The sequence below is a fragment of the Hetaerina americana genome, unplaced genomic scaffold (assembly GCF_022747635.1).
Source record: "Hetaerina americana unplaced genomic scaffold, ioHetAmer1.1.p SCAF_1, whole genome shotgun sequence".
Taxonomy (NCBI): domain Eukaryota; kingdom Metazoa; phylum Arthropoda; class Insecta; order Odonata; family Calopterygidae; genus Hetaerina; species Hetaerina americana.
Window position 1 is genome coordinate 11,774,664 of NW_027286069.1, and position 20,256 is coordinate 11,794,919.

The window sequence follows — 20,256 nt, forward strand, 5'->3', positions numbered from 1 at the left end:
TTGATTCTTCTTCTCAATACAGGCTCACTCAATGTGTTCTAGTTTCTGACAGTACTGTTATGTAGTTCTATACTGTGTTTTTAATTTTCCAAAAATTTTGTTTTAAGATGCTATACTTGTTTTACCAACTTGGGGCATCATCAGGTACAAATTTGGTTCACATGCAGCAGTTGAATATACACATGTACACTTAGGACAGAGGAGAGGGGAGTGACTATGTAGGAGGGAGAAGGGAGGTGGGAAGTTGACGGTGAGGGTGGGGGATATTTGGGTCAGGAAAGGGAAAAGGCAGTGGTGCCTTGATTATGGCATGGCATTGGGTCAGGTCAGGGGTATGGGAGGGGTAGGGATGAATGGGTACATTGAACAGTTGGATTTGTTTTCCCTCAAGGACAGTTTCTTGGCATGGAGAGGGGAGGGATGAGCGTATAATTGCTAGTTATAAAGAATCATTTTAGGGTCTGCCAACTGCCTTTTAATCTCAATTTGCTCGAAAGTGTCCATTTTTAATCCTTAAGGGAGGAATAGTAGTATTTCGGGGACAAAATTACTGTTGTGTTTAAAATCTATGAGGTGTTGTGTGAAGAGGGAATTGAAGTTATGATTTTTGTGACACCTGGCATGTTCATTGGCTTGTGTCTTGAAATTCCTCCCAGTTTGACCAACATGTGAGGTGTTACAATGATTGTATTTTTGTTGCCTGTAGTGGAAACAATACACCACATTTTCCATGTGTTTATTGACAGTATTGAACAGATGTTCTTCTAATGAATTATGGAAGATTTTGGCTAGGAGGGGCAAAAGTGGGGAACCCATAGCTAGATCATCTGCTTGGATGTAAAAATTGTGGTTGAAACTTAAATAATTTTGATTAAGTGCAATTTTAATGCTACAAGTCAGTGAAATAGGTTGTATCTTAAAATAAAGTCTGTGGAAAATTTCAAACTCATTTAATATGAACGTCAGCAAGTACTCCTGCAGACACATTGCTGGGTTGTGCCATTAGTCACAATGGTAGCAAGGTCTGGAACCCTTTCAAAATATTGCAGGTTCCGTTGAAAATTGCTGTTTCAGAGCCTTCCACCATTATCACTTTTGCATGTGCTCAGTTGAAAAAGTATTTACTGAGCTCATCACCTAGTACTTCATCACCAATTGTTGCATGTGGAAATAGTAAAAACTAATCTCTGATATTGGATGGAAAATATATACTTACTTGAAATAGCACCTTCAAACAACAATATGTATATGTGTGCACTCCAGAGCTCATACTTCTTCTGCCTGATATCCAATTTTCAACTGATGTCACTGGGAGAAAACAAGTAGAAATACAAATCATTTATATGACACCAAAAACACATTACAGAGTAATTTTTTGTCCTCACTTTGTGATACTCTTGGACTGAACTTGTATCTAAGATGCATTAATTAAGTTTTCTATTAATCTTCTATTTAAGTGACAGTACCTATTTTCATCACACATCTAATATTAATTTTTAAAAAGCCAACATCGATTTTTTCAGTCTTATGGTCTTTTTAATTTTTAAAATGGACTAACCGTATTACATTGCTGTTTATTCCAATTGTAATTTCATGTAGATTTTCTACTTAAGTCATGAGTAATTTATATACCATGCTAATTATTATCTATGTAATTTTTCAGGTTTTCATTTTTTCCTTTGATGGTGATTCAATTGCTATCAGAATTATGTTGGAAGGGTCTCAGTTAGGAGAGTATTTTGGTTCATCAGTGTGTGTGGTAGACCTAAATTCTGATGGGTTAGATGACTTAGTGGTGGGAGCGCCTCAGTATTCTCTGGAGTCATCTAGCATTATCCAAAATACAGGAGATGAGGGTAAAATTTATGTTTTCATCAATTTTGATAAGGTTAGTAAGCCCAGCAATATTGCAATAGAAATTAACTAAGGTCATTTCACTCCCTTTTTCCTTTTCTATATTCTTGTTACCCATGGTGCAGTATATTCCACATGTAGAAAGTCTAAAAATTAAAAGTAATACACTTAGGTGTGGATATTCATTACTATAAATGGTGCTTGCTGCTATGAAAAGGGAAAAATAGTGAATAGCCAAGCCCAATACAACTATAAAGTGTTGGAGTCTGCAGATTGTATTTTATGAATATTATCTGGAGCATTCCCACCCTCTTCTCATGCTCTGGGAAGTGTATTGTGAGAGTAACTTAAAGCAGATCCTCTCAAATTTTCAATATGCCACCATGCATCCATGTAGGAAGGTCATGCCCCCTGGTAATGGCAGCCATGACTAAGCCATTGAGTGGCAACTGGGGCATTTCAAACTTGATTTGGAACAAAATCATGTGGTGTATGAGTTTTTTCAATTATTACTGATTTCTAATGACAATTTTTAATTTACAATTTAACATTCTGCAGTAATGATATTCTCTTTGGCCATTGGGTTAGTATCCATTTTTCATTGCTTGCCACTTATAAAAGCCTCCTGATTAGGATCCATCTTTTAGATAAAGGACATATGTTCCTGATATAGGGAGATCTATTGTGCCTTCTCAATGAGTTTATTTATTTATTAGAATTTATGAAGAAATTATTATTCTTATTTAAAGTATTGGAGTCCAAAAATCTACAGAATATTTTATTCCTTCTAGGGAAAAATGATGGAACTTGAGGATCAAATAAACATAATGGGCTCTCAGCAGCAAGGAGCTAGGTTTGGAACAGCTATATCTAATATTGGAGATTTGAATAAAGATGGATATCCAGGTATGTATCTTTTGTTTTTGCCGGGAAAGACTCCTAGGAACTAATTAATGAACAAATTACTATTTTGCTTCAGATATTGCTGTTGGAGCACCTTATGACACTTTTGGACATGGCGCAGTGTATATCTACCAAGGTTCTCCACAAGGTATCAACCCTAAATTTGTGCAAAGAATTGCTGCCATTAAAATTGACCATACTTTAAGGGGATTCGGACTCAGTATCAGCAAAGGAGCAGACGTTGATGGCAACCACTATAATGGTTAGTGAGCAATTTAGCAAAGCTCTTGGATTTCTTTGACCCCAGGATTTATTCATACTGCTTTTTAAACTCAAACTGCTTTTTACATCAGTTCGAATTGTTCATTAGTTCTGACCTGTCATTAAAAAATCTGCATAAGTCACAGCAAGAAATTAATCACCAGAAATATTACAAGCTCTATGTTGCAGACAATGTAAAATGCAGATTCTAATTTAAATTTGTAGGTTATTCAAGAAAAACTTTAAGGATTGATGGGATACCATGTATATAAAACCGTATGACAATGCAGGTTTGCTGTTTTGTACAAAACTTTGTGCATGTTTAGTGTCCAAGTTTGAAAGCTTCTTTCAAAGCAATATTCTGGAGTTCGAGGATTTGTTGACATTCACAAAAATCATTATGACTTCAGAGTGTACCACTTAAACACATCCCCATACCCATCATCCCCATTAATCTTTCCAATATCATTATATTTCCCACTTCCATAATTGAGTCCTTAAAAGTTGTTGAACCTAACACAGTTATCCCCTCAATTTATGGAAATATTTTAAGTACTGCTCACACACAAATAGTTGACCTATCTATCAATATTCCATTTACTTTCCTATAGTTTTACCTTGCAGTGTAAATATTTCTTCTTATTAATGCATAATATGTCTTTATAATATATTAATTCACCGGCTTCAAACTAGAGGTCATGGGTTCAATTCCTGCCTAGGTGGGTTTTCCTCCACCTAGGGTATGGGAGTATTAATTTTTTTCGATGTGATTGTGTCATCTGCAAATGTGGCTGTTTCCGCTAATGGAAGATCGATAGTTTATAAAGGCTAAAAAAAGAACAGGGTCAAGAATTGAGCCTTGGTGTACACAAAATTTAAATGAAGGAAATCCAGATAACCTGATTTTATTCCTAGCATTTGTTATTTACCTTTTAGATATGAGCAAAACCATAGAAATCAGTATTAAAATATACTAATTCCTTTGTAAATAATTCTTAACTGCAGAGAAATTTAAAGTGAATTTTGTTCAGCCCAAAATTTGGCTATCATCATATACTTAGATTGGTTCTCTGTATTTTGCATCCACCATTTTCCTTTTCAGTTTATATGTAAATTCTAATTTAGAAATGCATCCATTCTTTTGTCACTCTATTAATGTATGAATAGTACATATATCCTGACTGATGTTAACCTTTCTTTGCTCTTTATTTCAGATATTGCAATTGGGGCATATGAATCTGGGCAAGCTGTGCTTCTAAGATCACAGCCTGTCATTTACTTCCATGCTAAAATGGCCACAGATGTCTACAGGATAAACTTCACTGCTAAAGGATTCAAAGCAAAAGCATGTATTCACTACACTGGAGAGCATGCCCCTAATTCAATTAGTAAGTTCTTTTGCATTAATTATTCACACTCTTATTGCAAGCCAAGATTATTTTTATCCCCATTAGAAAAGTTATTTTATAGAAGAAAAAAAAAGAAATTTGTCCATTTTTGTGACAGAGTACTAATGTTTTCGGGTAAATATTTTAAGCAGTTACCAATTGTAATTTGCAAATTTTGTGGCATTCACATGCCTGAATGAGACATTTTTTCACTCTTATTTGCTTTCAAATAGTGTTCTGTATGGCAGGGCTACTGCCAGTACAGTTTGAACCTTTCCAACCTTGACTGCCATCACCTGTTCTTAAATAAAAGGCTAAAAACAGCTGTGAGAAATAGCTTTTAAATTTACTGATGGCATTTCTTGCGTGGTTGAAAATATTCCATCTACAAAAATTAACCGAAATACATGTGAATGTTTTTGTGGTTAACATTTTTCTAACTTAAATTCTATGTTTCAACTTTCATATAGTTGTTGAACTTAAATTAAAAGCTACATTTTTTTATTCAGATCAATTTTCTTTTTAGATGCTGCTGTCACACTTACAGCTGATGAAACATATGGAAGAACTCAGCTAATATTTGATTCTCTTAATACATCTGTATATTATATCAATGTCACTCTTAAGCACAGAGTTGAGTATTGTGAAACATTTGATGTGAAAATACTGGTATGTGTTTTATTTATGAACTGCATGCACTGTGTATTTTAATTCACTAAAACAAAGTAGATTAATAGATATTCTCCATTTGGAACATTAAACTTCATGCAATTTTTCTATTGGTAATGCAATAGCTCAGAAATTTCATGTTCTTCCTTTTTGATATTTGGCATGCAATGAAATACATCAGAAATCCAAATGAGTTCTTGTGAAGTACATGAAAGGCATGTAATTGCCTGGTAAAAGGGTTTAGTGTAGGTGCCAATTTATAGCATTATCATGATTGCATGGTTTTTGGTTCTATAAAATATACTTTTATTAATTATAATACTTTTTTTACATTAAAAGGCTGAATCTCAAGATTTTTCTAAACCAATCGAAATAAAAATGAAATATATACTGAATGAAAAACAAGTTGACCATAGTGATTCAACCAGTAAGTGAATGATTTTTGATAGACAGGTTGCCTAAGCTGATAAATGTTATTGTAAAGTTATAAATATGGGTTGTAAATTGGTTCATTTTAGGAGAATTTTGTGATACGTGTGCAGTGGTAGACCCATCAAAACCAACATTTATTATTCACAAAGTGCCGTATGTTACTGGTTGTGGACTTGATGACAGATGTAGAACAGATATGAAGACAAAAGGATCATTGGTTGACATAAGGTAAAAATCTCCAATTATTTGCAGTGTTATTAAATAATAGTAAATCATTATTTTCCAAAAGACAATCATTACAAAATTACAGGACATAGGGCAAGTCATTTAGGTCATGCATGGAAGGAACAAGTACAATATTTTCTAAAATGAGCCGTATTAAAGTAACACGTCATTAGATGGTAGAATCATAATAAAAATTTTGGTCTGGTCATGGATTAAAAAAAGCAATTCATATATGAATCCCCATTACTAGAGTCCTTGTTGAATTCATAGGGTTATTTACCTGTAATTATTCAATTAAGTTTTTTCATGATCCCAGGGCACTTTAAAGGACAAATTTAAAACTATGAAATGTTAAACAAATTCAAAGTTTCCTATTTGTCAGGGGTAGCCGACCATCATAATAATAATTTTCTGGTGTTTGGTGGAAGATAACATGAATGAATAACATGAAGAATGCTCCCATGAAAACCTGTGGAAGTAAATTTCACTTTTGAAAGCCCCAAGATATCTTTAAGCATGAGATCTCCATTATTAAATAGTTCCAAATGGTGTTATCACAAAAGAGAATATTTTAGATACTTATTTTTAGAGAGGGGCATGTATTTTATAACAGGTATAGCATTTTGTCTGGTTAGTAGGCCAGAGTTTGAATCTAGGTAACTTTGGGCACCCCCAGCTTCTCCCTAGTGATCATTCAGGCACTAGATTTTCTTGGGAGCGACAGGTGATGCAGTGGAAGGTACTGGTCCCCCTACCTTGTTGAGGTGTGAATAAATGTGCCTGTGGGCTTAGTATTGGGTGAGCTCTGCCCTCACTTATGAAGATGATCTTTGGTTGCTTGCTCCAGTGGTTTTTATCTTTGAAGTTAACCCAAAAAATTCATGTCCTCTCCTCACCAAATTAATTTCTAGTTTAGAGCTTATAAAACATTATTGCTACTCTCAAATTCACCTGGTCTGAAAAGTCTTTTTCAGCATGCTGTACAAATTGTATTATTTGTATTGCTTGTAGTGTTTCTTATCTGAAATAATGAGAGAGTGGATAATTAATAGTTATGAAATTCAATTCAAAATATTTTATTTATTTGTTATTATTTCATCTTATCATCATCATTAATAATCATTGATCATCATAATCATTGTTCTTTTGTGATTTTTCTATTTTAGCTCACCTGTTGTGATTGGCAGTATTGACACCATGAAAATGAAAGTAGTCGTCAGAAATACTGGAGACCCTGCATTTCTTTCTCAAACCAACATTACATTTCCGAGTTTAGCACCTCTCATTCGTATTCCAAAGAATTGCAAAGAGCTACCATTTCATAATGGTACTGTTGAAATGATAACATTACAATGTGAAATGGGCAACCCACTGCCCTCAAAGGAAAAAGTAAGTCTCAGTATTCAATTAGCATTGATTTCATAGATCCTTTTATGATTCTTGCTGTCATTTACTTAATTATTTATGCACCAAATTATAACTCTATATATTACTTTCAGAAAGAGCTTCTGTTAGATTTTGATATGAAAAATATCCCACCTGGGACTAAACAAATTTCTTTTAATATCAGCTCAGGGAGTGTAGGTGAAGAATTAGATGGGGTTGATAACATCCAGGAAATAAAATTGCCCTTACAGACAATTCCAGATTTGTCAATTACTGGGTATGTATGGCAAAAATCATTTCTCCCTAGTCGATAGAACTGTGATTATACAAGATTTCACAAATAATTTTTTTAGAGTTTTGTAGTGCATTATATTTCTGTAGATCATAGCAGTAAAAAATTGTGAGAACATGAAAACACACAACGTAGCATGGTACAATGAAAAACTATGGAAATAATTAGGCAATTAATTTGAATTACTTGCCCTACAATTCAATTCTGTAAAATAAGGTCCAGCCTTTAGAGGGAACAAGAAACTGCATCATATAGAAATATCCTTTTAGGAATTTATATTATAATATTCTGGATATTTTAAATCAGAGAATCTTTAATAGGAACAGCAAAATTTTTGGGCCATTTAGATCAAACAGTTTCAACAAATTGAAGTATCTTTTCCTAAATGAGATCTATTGTTCTCAGATGAAAGCTATGGGTGCTTTTTAGACATATGTAATAGATTTCAGAAAGGAATTTTTCCTAGAAGCAATGTTCATTATTACATGGATTTGAGTGAAGATTTTTTCTTGTGCAAGACAAAATAAAATCCATTCCTCATAATTTGCATAGACCTTTGTTTCCTTGAAATCATTGTATTCAGTAAAGATTACTAATTTCTCTAACTTGATAAGTCAGGAAGAGATTAATTGCCATGCCATGCCATCTGGTAACACTTGGCTAATATCTTGGAATATTTTTGTTATACTGTCAATCAATTCGTCCTGCATTCCAATTATTTTTTTCAATCATGATAACGATACCTGAACTGCTTATGAAGAATAATAAAAATGTGTGGATTTCTTTCTTTCTTAAAGCTTTATACATTTATACATTCATATCTACATTCTGTATATCTAAACTTACTGTAATCAAGTCTGTATTCTCATTTCACAATGGAATGTTACATGATATGATGCCATTGACATGTAATGGTTAATAATTTTTCCCTCATTTTTGTTTGAAATGCTTTTTGTAGGAAGTCCAGCCCAGATCAATTTTATTTGGTCAAACGAAATGAATCTTACTCAGAAAAGAAAATTTCCTGTTCTCATGTGTATGAGGTGAGAGTAGTAACTTATTTGAATATGATGTTAATGGTTAATTTATTATGGTTTTACTGAATAGATTTATCAATTTTTTCAGATAACTAACTATGGAGTGAGCCCAGTTATGGAAACCAAATTGACTTTTATCATTCCAATGAAAATTAAAACTCCATCAGGATTGGTGCAGTTTGTTGAAATATTTCCACCAAAGGTAAACAATTTTTAATAAAGATTTTCCAGTGATTAGTGTTTTCTCAGTATAATCTTTCCCGGATAACTTGCTGTACACTGAGCATTTTTCATGACTAAATGTTTCATTAATCCTGTTGAGAATATTTGCTGCTGGTGGCTTTTTTTTAGAGGCCTGTGAATACACCTATGGGTTTGAGAAATGTACCCCTTGTCGTATGATCATTTCAATGATTTGTAATTAAAGAATATATGACTGGAGATAATGCGACTTATGCTGAATATTCCAGAAGAAATGTCCTGCTAGATGTGTCATTATCAGTTTCAATGGTTTAGAAATGGATACCAGACCGGAAATTTCAATTTTTCTCTATCACAGAATTCAAGTGTTGCTCTTACCCTTTGTATTTACTGCTCTTGTCCCTATATATCTATTTGGGCCTTCCTCGGTACTTCTGTGGTAGGGCACTAAGTACAGCATCTTGCTGATTCTGAACCTGTGAATCTCTTTAGTTCAGCTGTTAAACTCGTCACTTTCTTTTTACCACTATTCACTTTCATATGCATACCTATTCTTATCAAGTTTGCAATAGATGGACAGCAATAGGAATGAGTATATATGATCATATTCTTTGATCTGTAATATTTTTATTTTTTAATTGAGAGAATAAAGAAATCTGATTTGAGGGCTTCTTTAATTGGATGTTATTATTTTACTCATTGCTTGAAATGTTTGTACATAAGACGATGATTATTAAGGATTCTTTCATATTAAATTAAATGATTCTCTTTAAAATTAAAAGTATTGTGTATTTTTTCAGATGAACATTGACTCAACTAGTATATTCTGCAATCCAGTTGCATTTGAATATCAACATAATACTGATGTTGCCACTTTTCAAAATAATACATACAGTAAATCAGTTGTGATTAGTTCTGCTCAAGGAAGGTGGGAAGAAATGAAGAAACAAAAAAGAAAAGGTGCAGAATCTGAACACCATGGTGTTATTTCAGCTTTGAGCCTCCCAGAAACCAGGACTCACTATATCAATTGCTCATCTCCTGATTTGGAATGTGGAATAATTGAATGTATTGCTGGTCCTTTTAAGTCATCGCATACTGGATCAGTAGTTTCTTTCCCTCTGAAGATCAATCCTAAGCCATTAGGTTTGTAAATTAAATTTATATCATAGTTTATTATACCAATAAGTATGGATAAAACTGCTCATTCAGGTATCAGGTGTGCTAGCAACAGTTGCTAATCTATAATACTACAATGTCTGTCCCAAAAGTAGTAGGACTGAGTCAATTAAAAAAAACTATTGCTAGAATTCATACATTTCTTCAAAAGTCTTCAAAGTAGCTCCCTTGTGTGGCCACACACCACTACCAGTGGGTTTTCCATGCATCGTTCACCTTCTGGAAGGCGGTTCCCTGAATGCTACTAAGCTCCCTCGTCACTGCCTGTTGTAACGCTGACACCAAGGCGTGGTGACATCCTCATAGCCCGCATATGAGGCATGGTCAAGAAGCTCTTGACAGATCCACATTCAAGTATCAATTTGTTTGTCTGAGAGCACTCACAGCACTAACTTCATACACACCTTTCTCCTGCTCTTCTTTTCAGTCACAAATTTATGCAAATCACTTTTAGGTATGCCAAGTTCATCAGAAACCATGCCAACCTTTAGTCTGCAATCCCTTTCCAACAAAGCCTTCTCTCTTGCAAGATTTTTGCCACTTTTTGAGGTTGAAGGGCATCCTAAACGTTTTCAACATCTTCTCTACCCTCCCAAGACAACTTGGGCCACTCAAAAACGCCTGATCAACCCATGGCATTATCACCATAAGCTACCTTGAGTTTGTCTTAATTCTCTTTCCCAATGTTCCCAGTTTCATGCAAAATTTGATGGCATAGTGTTCTGTACTGTTTCAATAACCAGTTCATGACAGAGCATAACAAGATCACGTTATAGAGATTTCGCAAATGAATGATCAGCACTGCGCAAAGGCTGGAGGCCTACTGCCACCAGCCTCCAGTCTTTCCTGAGACTCCCCTCCCTTGAACCTAGCCAGAGAAACTGCCGCCCATTCGCCCATCTATCTGGGAAAAAATAAGTCCTACTACCTTCAGGACAGACCTTGTATAAATGGCAAGTTAGATAGGCACCCGAAAGTTGAATGTTGTTGATGGACTGATGGTGTAGATGTTATAACTCTTATTTGATGTTTTCTATGCCTGTAGAAAGATTTCATACAATAGGTTACAGCCATTAGAATACCAAAAAACAATAGGTACATTACAGGGGATAGAACACGTGCAGAGACTGCTTCCTAGATTAGTGATAGATATTTGATCAGTTAAGTGGTTGAGAACTAGTTATATATCTTCACTTTCACAGTGGTCCTCGAGGTTCAAGGCAAGATCGCTATACAAGCAGTCTTTCAACAGCACCTTGGAGACCATCTTGGCACACCTTTCTCATGACTAATTCTCATTCTAAATCTTCTCAGTGCCATGCACTGCATGAGTGCAGTGCACACTGGTTTTCTGAATATGGCACTCTGCTTACATGCTGACTCTTGGGGGTTAATCATAATTGATCATGTGTCTCACTTTTTGCACATTTTCCGCACACTGTGTCAGTTAGGGATGTCCAGGACATTGCTCATCATCCAAGCCACGTATGCCAAGTCTCTTGCAACACAGTCACAAACAGTAGCAAAATACTGGTTTGCAGCCAACTGTCTTGTCCTGAATGAAGCTAAAACACAACATCTTATGTGCTGTCTTAATGACAGCATATAACTAACTAACGAAATATAAGGGAAAAATGATTCTGTAAAGGTCTTAGGTTTTATTATCGATGGGAAGCTAATTTGGAATTCACATGTCTGCCAAGTCAGTAAAAAAATTTCCAGGGCTTTGTACTTGTGAAGGAGACTTTCAAAACCTGTGTGAGTGAAGACTACACGAGAGTAGCCTACTCTGAGTTCTTTCAAAGCATACTTACCTTATGATTTTGGGGGCATTCTCATAAAACCGTGGAAATGCTTATACTACAGAAGAAGGTAATGGGGATTTTAGGCAATTCTGGCTGAACATTGCAGATCTATATCCAAAAACCTGAAAATGTTAACTATCTACAGCCTGTTTGTGTTACGCAGCCTTTTGCTCAGTAAAAAAAACCTCAGTCTATTCCCCACCTGGTCATAGGCTGTCTAAGACCTACTGTCACTCTAACAATTTGGCAATAAAATTTTTCAACAAGATGCCAAGTAAGGCCTACTCGGTAAGCTGCATAGAGTTCAAAAATGACATGGAAAAATGGTTGTGCAAAAACCCACAGTACACTATCAATGAGTGTTTCAAGCTGGACCTTGAAACTTTTGTATTTTATATGTATTGTTGTCTATTCTTTACTTGCTCACCATCTTGCTTTATCATTGTAATGCTTGATAACATCCAAGTGGATATCTCCATGGCATGGATGAATAATGATTATGATTATGACCTTGCTAGGAATTGAGATTTCCTTGGGAATTATCTTTTAAAAAAACTGAATGATACAAGAGTTTGAAATGCTTTTACTAATTGGACATTACACTGTACCTACTTGATCACACAAGAGAATATCCATAGGCACTTAATTTTAATGAGGACCCTATTCTCGGGTATTTATCTAACATAGTGTTCTCACACTTATAGAAGTAAGTAGCTAACGAGTATTCCTCAGTTGTAGTGCAGTGATAGGTAGACAGTTGTTTTGTAGGGTGATATTTGGTTAGCCCGATGAACCATGTGAATTTCCCTGCGAAGTACACATAAGTGACACACAATTTACCTTATTGTAGAATAAAAAAACATTAACCGACACAACTTCAGAAAATATCTTGATTAGCCATCCATATCAAATTCAAAAGGATCATATATGTAATTCATTTCCCTTCTGCTGTTTTAGTCCATTTTCTGTGAAAATAACATTTGGTAATTTCCAAAAATTCCAGGCTTTATGGTATAATTCCAGGCTTTTCCAGGGTTTATCCTATTCCTGGTTTTCAAGGAATTTAATTGGCTGGCCACCCTAAATCCCTTAGCATTTTTACAAGAACTATTCCTAAAAATTATACCCCTAGAACGTTCAAGTTGATTACTATGGCTATTTTTTTATTATTTATTCTTTTATTTAATCTTATATTTCACAGTTCTTTCCAGATAATTATGCAAACCAAAAAACAAACCATTCCAGCTACACATGTACATTGAACCAAATTATCTAGGATGTGATGCATTATGGAAATCAATTAAAGAGCATTATTAATTCAAATTTTTAAGAATTGATCTATTTATGCTCTATTTGGTCACTTTACTAATTGATAAATATTGCTTTTTTAACTATTTTTGAGTGTCAGGTATTTGTCTCAACTTGGAAGATTAATTGGATATATTGTACATTTTCTCATTGGCAGAGATCATATTGGAAAGCAAGGATATTGTAGTATTATCCTCCTTTGGTTATGCTGATATTATAGATCAACTTGATTTGCTGCAGCCGGAGGGTCATAGGTATGTAATTTGTGCATTAAAAATTTTATACCAAGAAATGAGAAATTGTTTATAAACTTATTTTTGCTCAAAACTCAAAATGCTACCTCCTCACAAGTTACTATTTAGGTGCTTCAGCTATATCTGGATGCTAAACTATGTAAATTTGCAATTTTCAGTTCCATGAGAAACCTAAAGCTTCAATCTTTAGGTATTAATTTGCGAGTGAATTGAAGCTTTCAAAATTTATGAGTTGGGAGAGTCACATATACTGCCACTGGTATTGTATCCAGTGACAGGTAATAATATCAACTGTAGGGATGATATTTGGTGCAAAAAATATGAAAGTGGGGGAGATTGTTAAAATTGTTTAATTTTTCTTGAGAGTTTTGCTGCCTTAAATGCCTGACCTGATGTGAAAATACTTAAACCATTGCACTGAAAGTAATTGCAGTCATTATGAGTACTGACTGGATCTCCCATCTTAGTGCAGCTAGTGAACTGGGTGCATGAACCACGATTCCAGGTGGCAAGCATGTTGTAACATTCAGCTTAAACTGTTTCCCTTTAAATCCAGCTCTGTGAAGCATCCCATAAAAAGTTTTAACTTTATAAACAATAAATATCCAAGACTTAAGGGTGAAAATAAATTGTTAAAATTGCTCATCTGAAGGCAATATAAGCTTGATCCCATCTTTAAAGGATTGCAATATGAAATCTGTACTTCTAATTCATTCGTTAATTCACAAACTGCAAAAAGTAAATATCTGTGAGAAGTGGATGGCATGCTAAAATCCAATCTTGATGAGTTACAACTTTGAAAGTCTGAAGGAGGTGCTTCAGTAATGACTTTCCGCTGATGCCAAGTAGCATCTGCTGCTTATCTTCCAAAAAATGCAGAATTTGGTGCCAGTCATTTTGACTGACCCCCTATTCTGCTGATGATTTTCTTGACTTCTGTGTTTGCAAAATACCTATGGTGGTTTTTTCTTATTTCTCAGAGTTTTTAGTGTATAATGAGTAAGTGCTACTTTCTATGTTTAATTTGGTTGCACATATTTGCCTAATCATATGTACGAGGGCAGTTCAATAAGTACCCGTGTTTGACAACAAAGGGCGTTCCTGAGGGAAGTTTATGTTATCATTGTATGCTGCCATCTATCAAACGACGGTGAAACAAATTTCAGACTGATTTAAAGGTTACTTTGGATTTGACAGCCATGCGAGTTAGACGTGTTTAGTGATTTTTGCTAAGATGGAAAAAGAGCAGTATCGTTCGGTAATTCGCTTTTTGTTTTTGGATGGGAAGAAATACGAGGAGATAAAAGCAAAGTTGGGTGCTGTTTATGGACACACTTCGCCATCTATGACCACTGTTAGATATTGGTTCAAAGAATTTAAATGAACATCTGTTTTTGATGAGGAGGGATCAGGACGCCCAGCAGACGTGGTTACCAAGGAAATCATTCAAAAAGTCCACGCCATGATTCTTGCTGATCGACGAACGATAGTGCGTGAAGTAGCAGAGGCCGTTGGTGTGTCGACCTGGATGGCCATTAATAATTTACATGATAAGCTGGCGATGAAAAAATTGTTGGCCGGATGGTTGCCGCGATTGCTCACAGTGGACAAGAAGCTGATCTGGCCGTGAACTTCATGAACTGCATGAACTATGTTATGAATTGCTGCCGCACCCCCCGTATTCACCCGATTTCCCTTTGACTTTTTCTTATTCCCTAACCTGAAGGAATGGCTCGCGGGAAAAAAATTTAGCTCAAACGAGGAAGGTAATGTCGAGACAGAGGCGTATTTTGGAGAGTTTGACAAATCCTATTTTATGGAGGGGTTAAAAAAATGGCTTGAATGTTGGGAGAAGTGTATCTTTCTAAAAGGGGAATATGTTGAAAAATAAAAAAAATGGTTTCTTCATTTCCAACACAAGTACTTATTGAACAGTCCTCGTATTTCTCATGAAATCCCTTGGAAAATAATTATTATCATTGTTAAAACCATGAAATAAGAGACACTTTGTACCATATCACTTAACATATGAGTCAGAAAATCATTTTCACATACCTGGTGGTATGAATGCCAATCACTGAATACCTTAATAGGCTGTGTAATTGAATCAAGATGTTTTTGTTAATTTCTTAGATTTCACATTGAGTTTTATTCTATTCCCAGGCCAGATTTTGCTGATTCGAGTACTATATTTTTTGGAAAACTTCCCGAGTCAAAGATATCACCATGGTTCATTGCCCTTGGTGTTATTATAGGTCTTCTGATATTGGCACTTCTAATATGGGCACTTGTCAAGGTTGAGTAAAATTTTTCACTTGCTTGAAAATCCTTCTCCTCTAGATTATAAGCACTTTAGCCAGAGTTATTGTTCTATTCCTGTTTTGTCCTGAACTAATAGTATCTACTGTTTTTTATCTGAAATATTAATGCGTGTACTAATGTGATCGGTAAATACTTTAGTTGGCTTCCCATTGATAAATTAAGAAGAGCTTTTTTTTATACCTGTGCCATAGGGAGACTAATATTTCTAATATATCCATTTATTTTCCATGGATGGACACAGATTTCTGACAGTGCAAAGTGAATTTTTTTGCATTACTCATATTTTGAAAAGTATTTCAAAATTGTCTGCATTGTGATGCAGTTAAAATCTGTCATTCTAGAGAGGAGGGCTTCTAATGTTTGAATTAAGTGATAAAAATACCATAATCATGCCAAATTCCTGAACACTATTTCAGGAACTCCAATAATCCATATCTGTGCATGTTTTTACATTTTTTAATAAAGCATTTCTTTTAATTTATATATCAGCAAGATGATAAAAATATTACTTTTCTATGTCCTTCATAATGAGTGAGTATAATAACACAAACAATCTAACAATATGTCAGTTCTAAAATTTCATTAAAGTTTGTCCAAATAGCATTTAACTCCTGTTTGTATAAAATTTTCTCAATTTATGTTCGACCATTTTATGTGATTTTGGTGTACCTAACAGCCATGCTGGCATGTGATGACATCATAAATAGTTTTTCTTATGATATCCAGTTTTGAATTCATTTTTCAAAAATTGCAAATAATACCTGTAATTAATAATGCCTCTAATTTTCTAATTAGAACATTTGCAATTCTTTCCCTTCATTTTTTTATTGCAGCTATTTTCATACTTAATGAGTAAATGCAATCTAGTCCTATTACATGATCACCCAATTCAGGAAAAAATTACCTGAGTCAAATCTACAAAAGTCAAGATTCCATTTTGAACTTATGGGAGGCAGGTGACATAGTTTCGGGTGGAGGCATCAAAGTCTTAATAAGTTTTCAGAGGGAGAGAGAGAGAGAGAGAGTAATATTTGGGCGGACAGACATCCTTCCCTCTCTAGCCACTAAAAAGAGAAGAAGAACTACAGTATAAGAATTTCTTCGGTTGTCACTCTGTAACTATCAATGAAAATATCTTTTAGGCAAGAACTGAGCTTTCTTTCTTGGCTAGTCCTTTATTCTCGCAAAAGAATTCTAAGGCCATTTCATAGCATGTGTTTAAATGTACTTGAAGTTGACTATGTCAAATCCCATCATGGAGGAAGTCAGCATTGCAGGAGAAGTTGGTAAGGTAGGGGAAGACTGACGAGGAAAGTCAGCACCAAAGATTATGCACAGTTGTTTCATCCGGGTCTCTCACTGGCAGTATATGTGATGATGCATTTCCTCCCCCCTTCTCCAGTGCTTGGATTCTTGCGACTATTCCTTTCACCAAATGCTGGCTCTACTAGGGTAGTTTGGAGGATAAGTCTCTTAGGTCTTCAGTATTTACATTTTACTCTGCTGTGCCAACATTCAGTATTATAGCTTATATCACCTGCACATAATTGTCACATTTCGCTGTTGCCTTCCATTAATGTCATTGGATTTTAGTGACATAGATCACAAGAAGACAAACAGTCATGGGGTGTGTTTTAGTAGGTAGAGGATTCTGTTAAAAATAGATAAATTCTGCAAAAAAATTTTTAATAAATATTAGGAATATATTCTATTGTTTCAGGCTTCACTTCGTGGAAGTTTTTAATATCCATACTAAAAAGAAAGACTCGTACTTTTCCACAGATTTTATTATACGGTACAATGCGATTCACTGACTTGCGGCATCATCAGGTACAAATTTGCAAAACAGACAGAGCAAGAATATATACCCTCTGGACAGAGTGGAGGCGGGGAAGGTTGGAAGGACCTGAGAGGGGTGGGGGCTCGCAGGTGCGTTGATGGGTTGTTTTGACCATTTCCAGGCTAGTTTCTTGGAGAGGAGTGGGGAGGGGTATGGGAACACTTGCTCATTACAAAGTGTCGTGTTGGGGTTTACCAAGTGCCTTCTTATCTCTAATTGCTCGAGAGCGTCCATTTTTAATCCTTTTGGGAGTGTGTGTAATATCTCTGGGACAAAGTCACTGCTGTGGTCGAATTCTAGTAAATGCTTAGCGAAGAGAGAGTTGTTATTCTGATTTTTGTGACACCTTGCATGTTCCTTGACTCGTAACTTGATATTCCTGCCGGTCTGACCGACATAAACGCTGTTGCAATCCTCTCATTTCAGTTTATAAATGCCTGATTTGAGAAGGCTATCCTGGGTGTCTTTTCCATTGGCTAGAAGTTTGGAGAGGGTTATGGGTGGGTAGAAGGCTGCTTTGAGTGAGGTGGGTAGGCAGTTGGAAATCCTTTTGAAAGATCTTCCAGAAATGGGATCGAGCACCACTTAAAATCTTTAGATACTGCGGGCTGTGATACGAAAATGCTTTTTATGGCCATTACTTTTTGTTTTTTCCGTAGTAATGTTTCAACTAGTTTGGGGTTGTAACCATTGTTGGTAGCTATATTAGTGATATTCACGAGTTCAATGTTGAAGTTTTTGGGGGAAAGGGGGATGCGTGGGAGGCGGCAGATCATGGAGTGGAGGGCTGCGTGTTTGTGAGAAAAGTGGTGTGTGGAATCATTAGAAATTATGTGGTCTGTATAAGTGGGTTTCCTATAAATTGCAAATTCGTGTCTATCATCCCTAATTGTGATTGTCAAGTCGAGGAAGTTGATGATGCTGTTGACGTCTTTTTCCATGGATAAGGAGATATTCCGATGAAGAGTGTTTAGGAAATTAAGGAAGGAGTCTAACTGTCAGTTGGTTCCGGTCCATAGGCATAGTATATCGTCAACGGAACGAAACCAATAGCCCATGTTTTTGTCATGCTGATTGTCAGCATTAAAAAGATGTTCTTCTACAGAATTGAGGAAGACTTCAGCTAGGAAGGGGGACAGTGGGGAACCCATAGCTAACCCATCTGTTTGGCTGTAAAGAGTGTGGTTGAAACTAAAATAATTTGGTTAACTGTCATTTTGATGAGGGGGACCAATTCGTCTGAGATATTTTGGGCAATGGTGGAATCCTTGAGTAGTTCTTCCACCCTAAGCAAAGTTTCCGATATTGGTACGCAAGTAAATAAATTGCTAATGTCAAAGGAGACTAGTCTCGCTTTTTCCGGGACATTAATATCTTTCAATTTTCGGGCTACCTCTATTGAGTTTTTAACTCCATATTTAGGTTTAAAACCTGTGAGATCTCGGAGCATTACATCTAATTTTCGTGCCAGAAGGTGTGAAGGAGCGGACACAGCTGAGATGACAGGCCGAATAGGTATGGCTTGTTTGTGTAATTTGTCTGCCCCCGCTCTGTCCTAAGGGAATATATTCTTGCTCTGTCTGTTTTTCAAATTTGTACCTGATGATGCCGCAAGTCGGTGAAACGCATTGTACCGTATAATAAAATCTGTGGAAAAGTACGAGTCTTTCTTTTTAGTATGGAAATATTAGGAAAATTAATAAGTTATATAAAATACTACAGTGTGGCACAGTGTTCAGTGCATAAAACAAATATTCATTCCACTTTTTGCATTCAGGTTAAAATACCAAAAATAAGTAGAATTAAAATATTTTGGATATCAAAGTGGAAATTGCCAAGTTCTTCAAAATAGCACCCTTGTGCGTTGACACAACAATGCCTCTGCCGGTCGTGGTATACTTCCTGGAAGGCATCAACAGGAAACTTGTTCAGGTATCTCCTCACGGCCTCTTTGACATTACTCAGCATTCCAAAATGGTAGTCTTTCAAACTCCTTTTTATTATTGGAAACAAAAAGATGTCTTTTGGTGCCACATCAGGGCTGTGGGGTGGCTGGGGCAGCGTTGCCACCTTGTGCTTGGCCAGGTACTCAGTATCAGGCATGAGGGAAGGAGGTGTGGGACGGTGCATTGTCGTGGTGTAGCCTCCAGTTAGCAAAGATCTCCTTCCTTACGCATTGGTCTCTTTAATGCTGCCTCTTGAGGACTTCCACATAAAACTTACTGTTCACAATCTGTCCCTGAGACACAAACTCCTTGTAGATAACAGCTTTTGAGTCAAAAAACTCGATGTTATTAAAATATTTATTTTGGGGACATACCCTGTGGAGTCGTCATGAAAATCTAGTTCCAATTCACATCTTTATGATTTACACCACACATTTCAGTGTGTATTTCTGACATAAGCTGTGAAATTTCAGTGTACCCTTTCCATATGCATTCTACGACACCTTCAGTTGCAGTTCTGTTCAAAACTATATGCCCTGATATCAAATACTTTTTATGATAATATTCACATGCCAGCATTAATAGAATCTTCTTGAAAGATGATTGGAAACTGCATTGTATTTAGATTTCAACATTTTGTGCTATGTGTGAAACTTTAGACTTGCTTCAATATTGATGCTCATGAGATGCAAATAAACCCCTTAAAATATTTGCTAATATTGATCAACTTTACTAATGACAAAAATTTGTTTCAGATGGGATTCTTTAAAAGAGAGAAGAAGGAAGAGCTTAAGTCATACAGGAACAAATCTGAGGTAAGCATGGACATTTTTATGCACCAGTCAATCATAAATAAATCCATGGCATTGGTGGTTTCTCCTTTTTTAATTATACCCTATGTGTAGATCTTTATGGCTAATTATGTGGCATAGCTTAACTCTTTGTCATATATTT

General features: G+C 35.6%; 1 protein-coding gene across 2 annotated transcripts in view; it reads left to right on the plus strand.

Annotated features, from left to right (window-relative positions):
* LOC139688226 (integrin alpha-PS3-like) overlaps window positions 1-20,256 on the plus strand; it is a 60,299-nt gene that overhangs the window by 36,819 nt on the left and 3,224 nt on the right. For both annotated transcript variants that reach the window (XM_071585667.1, XM_071585677.1), the window contains 15 exons: window positions 1,664-1,888; window positions 2,646-2,760; window positions 2,834-3,019; window positions 4,233-4,406; window positions 4,933-5,075; window positions 5,415-5,502; window positions 5,594-5,735; window positions 6,899-7,121; window positions 7,232-7,395; window positions 8,369-8,453; window positions 8,536-8,649; window positions 9,449-9,794; window positions 13,098-13,194; window positions 15,358-15,490; window positions 20,058-20,117. In XM_071585667.1, coding sequence (XP_071441768.1) covers window positions 1,664-1,888; window positions 2,646-2,760; window positions 2,834-3,019; window positions 4,233-4,406; window positions 4,933-5,075; window positions 5,415-5,502; window positions 5,594-5,735; window positions 6,899-7,121; window positions 7,232-7,395; window positions 8,369-8,453; window positions 8,536-8,649; window positions 9,449-9,794; window positions 13,098-13,194; window positions 15,358-15,490; window positions 20,058-20,117 — 2,295 coding nt within the window. The remainder of the gene's footprint in view (window positions 1-1,663; window positions 1,889-2,645; window positions 2,761-2,833; window positions 3,020-4,232; window positions 4,407-4,932; window positions 5,076-5,414; window positions 5,503-5,593; window positions 5,736-6,898; window positions 7,122-7,231; window positions 7,396-8,368; window positions 8,454-8,535; window positions 8,650-9,448; window positions 9,795-13,097; window positions 13,195-15,357; window positions 15,491-20,057; window positions 20,118-20,256) is intronic.